The sequence below is a fragment of the Corylus avellana genome, chromosome ca6, assembly GCF_901000735.1.
Source record: "Corylus avellana chromosome ca6, CavTom2PMs-1.0".
Taxonomy (NCBI): Eukaryota; Viridiplantae; Streptophyta; class Magnoliopsida; order Fagales; family Betulaceae; genus Corylus; species Corylus avellana.
In genome coordinates, this window is record NC_081546.1 from 20148955 (window position 1) to 20161559 (window position 12605).

General features: G+C 37.7%; 1 protein-coding gene across 1 annotated transcript; it reads left to right on the forward strand.

Moving 5' to 3' along the window:
• Positions 1 to 212: 212 nt before the first annotated feature.
• LOC132185665 (reticulon-like protein B9) lies at positions 213 to 2323 on the forward strand. The gene is made up of 5 exons (XM_059599431.1): positions 213 to 271; positions 610 to 790; positions 1569 to 1710; positions 1807 to 1876; positions 1971 to 2323. The coding sequence occupies exons 1-5, from the start codon at positions 220 to 222 to the stop codon at positions 2138 to 2140; spliced, it is 615 nt and encodes a 204-aa protein (XP_059455414.1). The 5' UTR covers positions 213 to 219; the 3' UTR covers positions 2141 to 2323.
• Positions 2324 to 12605: the final 10282 nt, after the last annotated feature.

A 12605-nucleotide genomic window follows, 5' to 3' on the forward strand; every position in this document is an offset into this window, starting at 1 on the left:
GTATTTTTGGTGTCACACGTGTAAAAAGTTGCAATAGACTGCATGCACAAGTTATGCCACTCTTGGCGGCCGCGGGCATGCAAAGCAATCCTCAAATCCCATTCCTTACTTTGTCATAGTTTACTTCACAATCAAGCTTAGAATTCTAACCACCCCTATTTTCATATAAAACTCGGTGAAAATATTAGCAGAACATATCACGTTCTTTTGAGAATAACCATGACAAGTTATTTTGGAAGAGATGTACATGAATTGCTCGGAGGAGGAGAAGGTACTGTATATATATATATTCACTCTCGTTCTAAAGACAAATCTGTATGCATAGCTTGTTATTTTGCAGGTTGCTTTTACTTTTGCTTATATATATACTGAATGACTTGCAAAATTGTGGGAAAAGGTGCTTTTAATACTACTCTCTATTGGGTTTCAGAATCGCCCTCTGTTGATAATCACTCATACAATTTTGTTTAAAAAATGTAGAATAATGAGAATCATAATCAATGGAGTCAAGCTCGATGGTGACATGAGATTATGATAATCACTCATACTATTTGAATTTTTTTTCAACTATCTTTCTCATGACTAGATGAATTGGAATTGGATTTGCAGTGGCAGAAGTGTTGTTATGGAAGAAGAGAAATGTATCAGCTGCACTTTTGATTGGGACGACAATCATATGGTTTCTTTTTGAAGTCGTGGAGTACAATTTTGTTGCCCTCTTCTGCCACATCTCCATCACCGCAATGCTCTTATTCTTCTTATGGTGCACGGGTGCAGAAATTTTCAGATGGTACTTCTTTCTTTCTCATTAGATACATTAAGGGATTTTTCTGTCAAAATAATTATGCTTGTTATCATCATCAGTACTTGTGATAAATCAGGCCCTTGTTTCTTTTGCTTCGGAATGTTGGTATGGAAACAAGGAGTAATGCTATATCCGAAATGTATTTTCCACTTCAATCCTCGGTTTATTCTAAAGGAAAATGCACTTCGTTTCGATGAAATCCGGATAAAAATGTGGGATATAGCATTACTCGATCGGAAAAAAAACATGACCTCATTTAAAGGACCGGCCATCGAAAACTCCCTTAGGCATGCCACAAATCGAGATACAATGCACGCAAAAAACAAAGGATATTTTATAAGATTGAACCAGGATATAGAGCTTATTAAAATATTTGATTAAATGATTAAATTTATTTATTCCTATATGTTTAACCTTTTAGGGCAAATAATGATTTAACATGGTATCAAAATTAGAGATCTTGAGTTTGAATACACTCTCATTTAAATTAAAATTTTCATTTAAATGATTAAATTTATTTCTTCCTATCAGTTTAAGCTCTAAGTTTAAATCAAGTCTCTTTCATTAATTACCTTCCCATTTCAATTAAGATTTTGGGGACAAGTAGTAATTAAACAAAGGTATCTCTTATGTGTGTAACTCAAGCATTTTCCAATGTGGTTGTTCATAGGAAGAACTCTTTTACGTTTCTTGAGAAGGTTGTATCCGAGGCATGCCCTTTCTCTAGTTCTATCTATAGTACTAGCTTATAAATTTTCTTCAGGGATCCTCCCAAGATACCAGAAAGTATCTTGCAGGAGTCTGCATTCAAAGAAGTAGCTTCCACCTTCCACACAAGATTCAATCAGTTATTGTCAAAGCTCATGGACATTGCATACGGAAAAGATCCACCACTCTTCCTTTTGGTATTTTAAAATTATTAACCATTCTTTTTCCTCCATTACAGTGAAGAAATTCACTACAAGAACACTAATCAAGGTCTCCCTTTATTAATTCTTCAGGCAATTTTTTCTCTCTATATATTATCAGTGGTTGGAACCTATGTCAGCTTTCTGAATCTCCTTTATTTTGGTAAGAGTTATCTGCTTTTTCCTATTGGTCATGCATGATATTATTGCGAGCATCATGGGCTAAGTTTGTCTTGTTTGTTGTGTCGTGTCCTAAGGTTTGGTTTGCATGCAAACACTGCCATATCTGTACGACCGATATAAGGACGAGGTTGATTCTCTAGTCGGCGACGTAATCAGAGACATGAAAACAAAGTACAGCAAATTCGATTCAAAGTTCCTTAACAAGATTCCAAGAGGGCCTGTGAAGGAAAAGAAAGTCGGATAAAGATGGCTACAGCAGCTTATTATCTCCCCGTGAAGGAGTAAGGCATTCTTATGGAAATGCAAAGCTTTGTAATTATAAAACGATTATGCTCATTTACTTTTAAAAGTTTGTATAAAGGAATGTAGATACATCTAGTGGAAGTGAGAAAATAATTCTATTTACTTGTAAATTATACCGTGAGAAAGGAAGAAGATTGTTGCAACGTGGGTGTGGTGAATTGCAAATCAAACAAACATACATGAATCATCACTACTATTCCCAAAACCAAGAAGAATCAAGGAATTGAGGGATACTAGAAGAAAACTGAATCTTAGGAAGTTTCTTATAGAAAACTATGAAAATACAGCATAAACTATGTACTATGTCGTCCCCATTGGGTTTATATAGAAAATAGAGTACTAAACCTAGTAAAACACGAATTTAAGGCACACAATTGCGATCTCATTCAGATTGATTATTTCCAGTCCAGGTGGGAGATTGATCGAGACTCCGACCGTATGCCTCAAGAATAAGTACTTAGTCGAATGAGATATGACCGAATGACTTGGGTCCCAACGCCGATCTTAATCATGAACCTTCATTCAAACACAGACCAACCACCACTCTGAACGAGGCTCTTAGAAATTCTTCCCTGAGCTCATCACACATGCGCTGTCGGATGAGCTTTAGACCTCAATGGGACGCCGATATCTCATCTAGATTTCTTCAAGAATTCAAATGCAACTTGGTCCACATCATCCTCTCCGAGTTGAAGAGAATTCTCCTCGAATTCGCATCCTCATTCAATGAGTCTTCCACGTATAGAACAAAATGCCTAACATTGAATAAATTGAACGTCTTGATATGGCTTGGAAGTTTCAACTAATATGCATTACGATTTATCTTTTCCCAATGTCCCAATTTTCCTTATAGTAAAGTTATTATACTCTCCCACACAAAGACCTTGCCTTGGGCATGACCCATAAAGAAATAATGATTTGAAAACTTCACCAACAATGATTCAACAAGCATCGAGCCACGAGCTTGGGGGACTAAGACCTATGCCACTGGCTAGGTACCCCAACACCTGTGGTCTCGACTAAGCACCTGACGGCCAATACTTCACCCTTACTATTGAAGGACTAAGGCAACCTTGATTGCGAGCACACATAAGGGCCTTGTTCGGTAAATAACAAGCCCTTTACAATGCACTGTTCATGATTGGTGAGGAAAAAAATGAGTGTAATAATTAGTATAGAAAAGTGAAAAAGTTGTATTGAAAAGTAAGAAAATTTTGTTTTGTAGTAATTTTTTTATTTAAATACTAATAAAAAGTGAATGATGTGATATAAAAAGTAAGAATGTTTTGATTTTGATTATTTTGAAAAATGAGATGAATAATGTGGGGAAATGTGATGTTGTTTAACAAACAACACCAAGATTTTCATGGCCAACCTGCCCAAGGAGATTGTTAGGTTGTAATAATTGGTCACATTCGATGTGCAAAATCTCATGCGTAATTCTTTTCTTTACCCTAAGTTTGGTATGAAAATTTCAATGGATTAGTGGGTTTCAAAGTTATTGATATGTAAGGTTCAAAGCCTATCACGATGGACAAGTGATTGAAAGCTACATGGAAGTCTCAGCTTTCTCCCATTCAAAGCCCATCGCAATGGGGATGTAGCACAATGCCACAGATAAATCCCAACCTTCTCCTGTTCAAATTCCATCACAACGGGGATGTGATGTACAGCCACAGAAAATCCATGACCTTCTCCATTCAAAGCCTGTTAGAGCGGGGATGTAACACAGAGTAACGCCTCACAAATTTAAATAGTACATATTTTTAAATTACAATTCGAGGTCCACAGGAATGCAGAAATATTTAATATTATTCATAATTTTGTTAATTAAATATTGAAATGGGTAAATACAAATTGAAAACTATATTATTATACTTAAATCCTATAAAAATTATTCGAGAAGATTCTGTGAACCAAACGATGGATGTCACCATCGATGGATTGATGGAACCCTAGCATCAAACGATTGATGAAGGCAATGATCGACCGCTGTGTAGTTATAAGGAATAAAAATAAGGACTAAATACACTTTACTCACCAAATTTTGATCCGATTTTCAATTTGACCTCAAATGTTTCAATTTTTACAATGTACCCCACCAAAGTAAAAAAAAAAAAAAAATTCAATGTGACCCATCCGTTAACCATTTCCGTTTTCTCTAACGAAAATAATGAAAAATATTAAATTGCCCATACAATTTGATCTTTTATTTATTTTTATTTTATTTTATTTTAAAAAAAAAATAGCAAAAAAAAAAAAAAAAAAAATCTGGCCACCCCCCATCTGGCCAAATTGGGGGATTGTGTAACACCTCGAAAAATTAATTAACTTCACGTTTCGTCTTCTAGCCTTATTCTGCAAGGAACAAGACTCAGAGATCTCTACTCCTCAAAAAGAGGATACTAAGCAATGGAAACATTAAGATTTGATAAACATTAATCATTACAATTAGAGCATCTACCAAGAATCATTAAAGTAGCTGAAAATCACACTATATATATTATCTTTACAAGTGATTCATGCTATACCTTAATATGCAAGCATGCATCAAAGCTTTTAAGTGTACAACATAACTCAAAATTACTAGTTACTATGAGCACCCGCATAAGCTTGCAATAAGTCCTCAAGCATCTCTCGGATCTAATCCTCCACAATAATAGGATGCTTCTCTGTACCCGTCTTCTGCTAAACTATTTATAATAGTATAGTTGTATATACGAAGAAAAAGATAAAAGAATACAAGGGTAAGTCTAATGACTTAGTGAGTATAAATGTACATGAAGTACCAGTCATTAAATTGTGAATTTAGTTGTTTATAAAGCACATGTAGCACTATAAGGTGACAATTTATCATGGATGCAATACACACACACACACACACACATATTGTAATATGAGAATCATGTCATATTAACCCTTCTCAGCAGGGTTGGAGCTGTCCAGAGGGACCTGTAATACAATATCGGTGCTCCAGATATTGTACGTTACCATCCATAACACTAGCACACTAGCAGCCTGACCGATTCTGACCTCGGTGGCCTATGCTAGTAGTGATGTATGTCCTGTAGTGACCAACCATTAGGCATGGCTGCGCCGGTCATGAAATAACCATTGGATCCAAGGCCCACATATGCACACATTTAATCATAAAGTTAACCTGTATAGTAAGCTCATGGCTGTTATCCCACATGTATTGGTGTACCATGTCATACGATACAATTAATCTTATCCGTCTTTTACATACATGCTTTTACAAGTCTCATCATTATTTTGTTAATCAACATACATTTTCACAAAAAGAGAGTTCACAGTATTCCAAAATGTATTTAATGAGATTTGTAAATATGCATGTTTGATATATATAAAATAGTCGTGCAATGCGGGAAAAGTAACGACAAGCATTTATGTGAGTTTGTAGTCACCCGGGTTGTAAGGTTCCTCCATAAAATCCCATTAAGGCTCTATAACCTTGAATACTGAGAAAATACCTTTCATTAGTTCTAAACTCGAGCAAAAACGAACAAAGAACATGAAAACAAGGGCTATAAGACGTTGGGCCAAGATGGTGTTTCCCCTGAAACGTCTCTGGGTGAAAACAAGGGCTATAAAACGTCGGGCCAAGGTGGTGTTTCCCCTGAAACGTCTCTGGAAGAGCGTTTGGCTAGAGAGGTTCAGGTGGAACCTCATTTAGTCCAATGTTTTCCTAAGCCTTCTCAACTGGTCCTAGGGCCACAAAAAAGGTTTCTAACACTTTCTAACCAAAACAACATCTCCATACATAAAGAAATACGTCCAACGGAAAGGAAATACAAAACCAAGCTTAAGTCAAGTCCAAAGACAACAACCTAGCTAGAAGCTCAAACCAACAACTAAGCTAACTATGAAAAGTATTTAAACAACATAACAACTAAGTAAGGAACAAGGTAGGCTTAGAAGATTACCCCCTTGGAGTAAAACCTCCAAGAAATCTCTCATTCTCCTTTAAGAATGCTCACAACTCACAAAATCACTCAAACAGATGTTCTAGAGGGCAATAGAGGCATAATGAGGCTTAGGGGTTGAGTGGGGAGGGGTATTTATAGGGTAGGAAAAGCTGAGGGTGTTGTAGGAGAAGTTCTAAAAAGGTGCAAGCGCTCATGTATTGTTTATCTAGGAGTTTTTAGGTTGTAGGTCGTACGCTTGGTTAAAAACCATTAGTCATCAAAAAGTTAACGAGCGCTCAGTCTAGTCCCCACACGAGCGCTCGTGTACAGTAGTCAAGTGAGTGCTCATGTGGTCCCCCATGCGAGCATTTGTGTATTGTACCTTAGAAAGTCCAAAATTTCAAAAATGCCCCTCCAGCTGTCTCTAGTGACCCAAAGTTCAATTAACTACCTAATCAAGTTGTCTTAAGCCTAATTAATTATTTTGGGTCACTACAGCGTGCCACCCCCATGGCTTATAGGGGGTGGCCGACTACCCATTGGGGGGGGGGGATTAGGCGAGCCACCTCCAAGACCCATGGGGGGTGGCCGACCACCCCCTTTGACCACTTGGGGGGCAAAGTTTGGAGGTGGTTTCGGTCACCCCCATTTGGGCCCTTGGACGTGGTTGGCCACCCCCCATGGGTCAAACAGATATGGCTAGCGAACGACGGCTTTCGTAGCTGCTTCAACAATTTCCCTTCGCGAGCATGTGACCTTATCTTGTCAGTACCCATGGCTGGTACAGTCTTTTGAAGACCTTTTACCTTCACATCTACCTTGCTCCTCTTTATGGAATCCTTAGCTTTCTAGTTTACATCATCTGTCCTAGGTTGGAGAGAATTCACTCGCGAATTCATGCCCTCAACATTAAAGTTCGCAGGGGTTAATTTCTACCCTACATCATTTTTATTCTTTAAGTTTGTTTGTTTTGTTTTGATGATTTTTCTCTATTTTTTTTCAAGCCTTTGGAGCCATCCAACAATTTCTGTAAGGCAGGAATAGACCTTTGATTTTTATATACTGTTGTGGTAATGGAGAAAATACATGTGTAGTGGATATAAATAACTCCCATTCTCATTTGCGTTTATATGGACAATAATTAAGCAATTGCAATTGGCCACATGGCTACCTTGTCTACAAGGAAAACAAATCATTCACTCCTAGAATCATTTCAACACGAAAACTTGATTGCAAGTAAACAAAAGATTTCCAATGGCCAACTAGTTGGACTCGTCAGCCATAGGAATGGGGCTACTGGAGTACTCTGTTACTGAAGGGCCTCTGATACCTAACCAGAGGGTCTTTGGGCCGAAGAAAGCATATGGCTTTGGTCCACCACATGTCTAAGGCACAAACTCGCTGTCTGGCAATTTGGCATATAGATATTGTACACTAAATCCCTTTCACCCCGCATATACGTCCAAACAAGTTTGGCCTTTTAAGGTAACATGATTTTCCTTTCATTACCTTGCCATTTGGGATTAATCTGCCGAAGAAAGCACAATGGAGACACCCTAGGAAAAGAAACCAAATTATGATGTAATCACCACCTCCAGGGCTACTGTTGGGATATAAATTACAAGTGAACCCCACCCAAGTAGCCTCTCCATGGAAGGTAATCAAGCTATCCAATTACAATCACGTACCTTTAAGGAAAACAAATCAAGGATTCTTCACATGAAAACTATATGATCCACATAATAAAAGACCTACACAAAAAATCATACCTTACTCGTATCAAGGCTATCATATCGGACAAGGAGCTTCTCCCTTAAAATTGGGTATACCATCTACAGGTGTCAACCTAGCCCCGGTTCCCGGTTATTAGTCAAAACCGAGAACTGGTACTTGGGTATCCCAGTTATTAATTTTCGAAAATTGGAACCAGGTAATCGATTCCCGGTCAACCGGTTATACAATAACTGGCCAGTTCCGGCCCCTTGCTGGCCACCCCATCTGGCCCTTAGGGGTGGCTCCTCGCCGGTTTGGGCAGATGAAAGGAAAAGGAACAAATGGCGAACTACAAATTGTGCCGCTTCAACAAACTTAGCCTCGATGGGTGGTTTTAGTGCTGCAAGAAATGGGAACTACAAAGCTCAAGACCCAATACCAATTCTTGTAATTGATCTTTTGTTAACTTGCACTCACTTCCCAATGCACAGCAAATTACTAAGCCGGCCTTGAAACGACCTAGACATTCAACCCATTTTCTTCCAAAGTAGAGGCTGGTGGGTCTACTAGAATTGGTCCTGAAACAAGCACGGGCTTCTCAAACTGGCTCACAAGATAGTCAATACAAGGCCGCTCAATTTCTCTACATGCCCATAATCCTAGCCGATAATAGTCTAAAAGTGCTTAATTTCTCTATTAAAATAAGTATTATTGTACTTTATTATGTTCTAATTCTTGCATTTTATATTCAATTGTGGAATATTGGTTAATTATTAATCTTAAAACTTTATTTGGTATATTAATGCAAGAAATTGTGTTTTTTTAGGAATTGTCATAATTAGCCAAGCCAAGCCAAGGAGTGAATAAGACAAAGAAAAAAATTGCTAACTAAAAGAAAAGAAAGAAAAGCAAACATAAGTAGCCATCAAAACAAGGGAACAAAAGTGGGACCAAAGGAGAGAAGAAGCCATACTTGTAGGCCCTATCGTGAAGTTCTCACCAAAGAGACCAAAGAGGAGTATAATTAAAAGAGAAGAAACGTGAAGAGAGTTGCTACGTGTCCGGAAGCTTTTCCCAAATCTTGCTTCGGGACTGACGTGGAGACAGACGTGGCTTAGCCACGTTGGTCTTGAAGAAAAAAATAATAATTTTGATTGTGAGCTCCTCCTTTTTACTAACAAAATGACAGACATGACATTTATTAATTGCTCGCTGAGAAATCGATGCGGAAGAAAGAAATCAAACGACTCTCTCTCCATTTTCATCTTTTTTTTTTTTTTTTTTTTTTTTTTTCTTTCTTTATGACATGTTCACACAAGGGCTTGGGAGGGGGGATTCGAACTAGTGACCTTCGCTTCATAAGAAGTGGTCTACAGCCAATTGAGCTACCCCTTGGAGACTCCATTTTCATCTTTTGAGTTGCTCTCCATTTCTGGTTTTTCACCTGGAAGCTTGTGTTTTTGCTTATGAGAAAAGAAATCAAAGCAAGTCTCTCTCTTCTTTTCACGGTTTCACCTTCTGGGTTTCTCTCTTCATTTTTAGGTTTCTAATTGAATTATATTGGTCATTTAGAACCGCATGTACTGATCATTGAATGAGAAAATCTTGGTATTTGACCAATTTTATCAGACAAAAATGATACTTGTAGTTCAATGGGTATCTCAGACTTTTAAGCAAAAAGCCAGGAAGGCAATAATCAACTATATGTTCGACCATTACAAAAAGCTAAACCAAAACAACCCATCAACTTATATTCCAATCTCTCCCCTCCTTGGATGCTAGATTGAATCAACAAGGTCGTTAGGGGTGCCATGAGCAAAGAATTTCAACGAAAAACAGAGAGAGCAGAGGAAATAGAGAGCAAAACTGTTTGCAAAGTGTTTGAGAAAATATTGGTTTTTTCATGGAAGACAATGACCCCTTAACAGATTTTATATAGGAGCAAATGGTAGTGACCCACGCGGGTCTCTGCCGTGACCCAGGCAAGTCTGGCCAGACACAGTCATGGGTCATTGACCTAGGCGGGGCACTTGGTGACCCACAACTGGGTTTGGCAAGACCCACATGGGTCACCAGCGTGGCTGTTGAATAATAAACTTAATTTTAATATTTAGTTGAGTCTTTACATTTTATATTCTTATATTTACTAAGTGTCTTTTTATTTCATATTTTCATATGTTACTAAATGAGTTGAAGAGGTTGTGTCTTTTAGTTTTTTAAGAATTATTTTATATAGGAGTTACATGGGAATTATATGAGATGTAAATGAATAAAGTTATTGTGAAAAAGTTAGAAGGGTCATTTGTATCCTGTAAATATTGTTGTTACTGTGCACAATAATTTATGAACAATATAAAATCGAAAAGAGAGAGAGAGAGAGTCGACACACAGATTTATGTGGTTTGGCAATTTGCTTACGTCTATAGAGATGCGACTGTATTTTTATTCTTAAGGATTCAGGGTTATATCATACATATATATAGAAAAGCTCTAAACCCTACTTGTGCGGACTTATTAAGGAAATTCCCAAAATACCCCGCTCCGTGAACGTTGCTAGCGCAATGTTCACTCCGCTCCCGTTTACTTAGCCTTCCACTGGTATTAATATGAGCCACCAGTTCCAACAATCTTCACCTTGGCGAGTATTCACATTTTCAGAGATAATCATTTGGATTACCTAGAACTGATAGGTTTGGGGATGCCGCCGCCGCTCTCTTCTCCTCTCTAGCACTTGGAGACATTTGTCAAGTCCAAGCAATGCTTGAACTTATCTGCAGTAACAAGCTTTGTCAACATGTCCGCTGCACTCTTAGAAGTGTGGATCTTCTCAAGTAACAATTCACTTCTAGCAACCAATTCCCTGATCTTGTGAAACCTCACATTAATGTGCTTAGTTCTTGCATGATACACCTGGTTCTTTGCCAAGTAAATAGCACTTTGGCTGTCACAATGCAATGAAACTCCACCTTGCTGAATACCTAGCTCCTTGACTAATCCATCTTCTAATGAATTCAAACTTGTAGGTTATAGTGATAGTGATTGGGGTAGAGATGTATATGATAGAAAGAGCACCTCCGGATTTGTTTTCTATTTGGGGAGTTCGGCATTTACTCGGAGTTCTAAAAGCAACCAATTGTGACACTTTCAACATGTGAAGTTGAATATGTTGCCGCTACATCATGTGTTTGTCATGCAATTTGGTTAAGGAGATTGATGAAAGAGCTACACATACCACAAGAGGATGCTACAAAAATATTTCTTGACAACAAGTCAGCACTTGCATTGGCAAAAAATCTGGTTTTCCATGATCGAAGCAAACACATCGACATAAAATATCATTTTCTTAAAGAATGCATTGTCAAGACGGATGTACAACTCAAGTTAGTGAAGACTCACGATCAAGTTGCAAATATTTTTACGAAGCCTCTAAAGAATGACATTTTTAGCAAACTACGAGCATTAGTTGGAGTCACTAGAAATTAAGTTTAAAAGGGGGTGTTGAATAATAAACTTAATTTTAACATTTAGTTGAGTCTTTTCATTTCATACTCTCATCTGTTACTAAGTGTCTTTTCATTTCATATTCTCATATGTTACTAAGTGAGTTGAAGATGTTGTATCTTTTAGTTTTTCAAGAATTATTTTACATAGGAGCTACATAGGAATTATATTAGATGTAAATGAATGAAATTATTATGAAGAAGTTAGAAGTGTCATTTATATCCTATAAATACCCATGTAAGCAAGTTATTGTATTAAGTCGAATATTCCTCTTCCTATTTTGTGTTATCTCTTAGTGAGTGTTATTTTCAATTTTTCAACAAAGTGGCTATGCAGTTTCCGGCAATGAAGAATAAAGGGATGATGAGCGACGATTTTAATTAGAGTGGACAAGGTAGAAGAAGGTTTCCGGTGATGATTTTAACCGAGTGATGATTTCCGGCGATGAGGCAGAAAGGGAGAAGAAAGCTTTGGTGAAAAATCCTGTCTTTTATTCATTGCTGTGTCACGTTTGTTTTGGCGAAAAATCCTGGTGTCCACCTGCAAGCTTGTCTGTCGGTAAAGACTGCCAGCACCATAGATGATTTCCAGCTTTTGAAATTTGGGGCCTTTTGGGAAGAAAAAACAGGAAGAGAAGGTGGGAATGGTTGTGGTGGGCCAGCCACCGTCTTGGCTCAGCAATGAAACATATGATCCTTTCCGACGATGAAGAAGAACGGGAATGGTGGTCTGGTTTTCCAGAAGGTGAAAATGGAGAGAGACTCCTGTCATTTTGTCAGTAAAAAGAAGGAGCTCACAATCAAAATTATTATTTTTTTCTTCAAGACCAACGTGGCTGAGTCACGTCTGTTTCCACGTCAGTCCAGAAGCAAGATTTGGGAAAAGCTTCCGGATCTCTAGCATTTCTCAAACGTGAAAGCTTGGGAGAAAGAAGAAAGAAGAAGAAAAAAAAGGTGAAACCAAGTTGTGGGCCATGTCCATAAGGTAAGCAAAGAATGTGTGGGAATAGCAAAACAAAGAAAGGAAAAGGAGACAAAATAAGAGTCTTTTCTTTAGTGTGAAAGAGTGGAACGTGGACAAGAAACAAAAGAAAAGAGAGAAGCCCATATTGCATTAAAAAATTAAGAGTGAAAACATATTCTTTGGCGAGCACATAATTCAAGCCTCACAGTAGACTCTTATATGGGTTCCATTCCGTTTAGGAAAAATGTCAAAAAAATCACAAAATATCATTTACAATAGACTCTTTAAATAAACCATAAATAT

Bases quoted from the DNA above. Each gene is read 5' to 3' on its own strand.
- LOC132185665 (XM_059599431.1), top strand. From the start codon at position 220: ATGACAAGTTATTTTGGAAGAGATGTACATGAATTGCTCGGAGGAGGA. The intron at 1,711-1,806 runs GTATTTTAAAAT...TTAATTCTTCAG, and splicing joins ATCCACCACTCTTCCTTTTG to GCAATTTTTTCTCTCTATAT. The intron at 1,877-1,970 runs GTAAGAGTTATC...TCGTGTCCTAAG, and splicing joins TCTGAATCTCCTTTATTTTG to GTTTGGTTTGCATGCAAACA.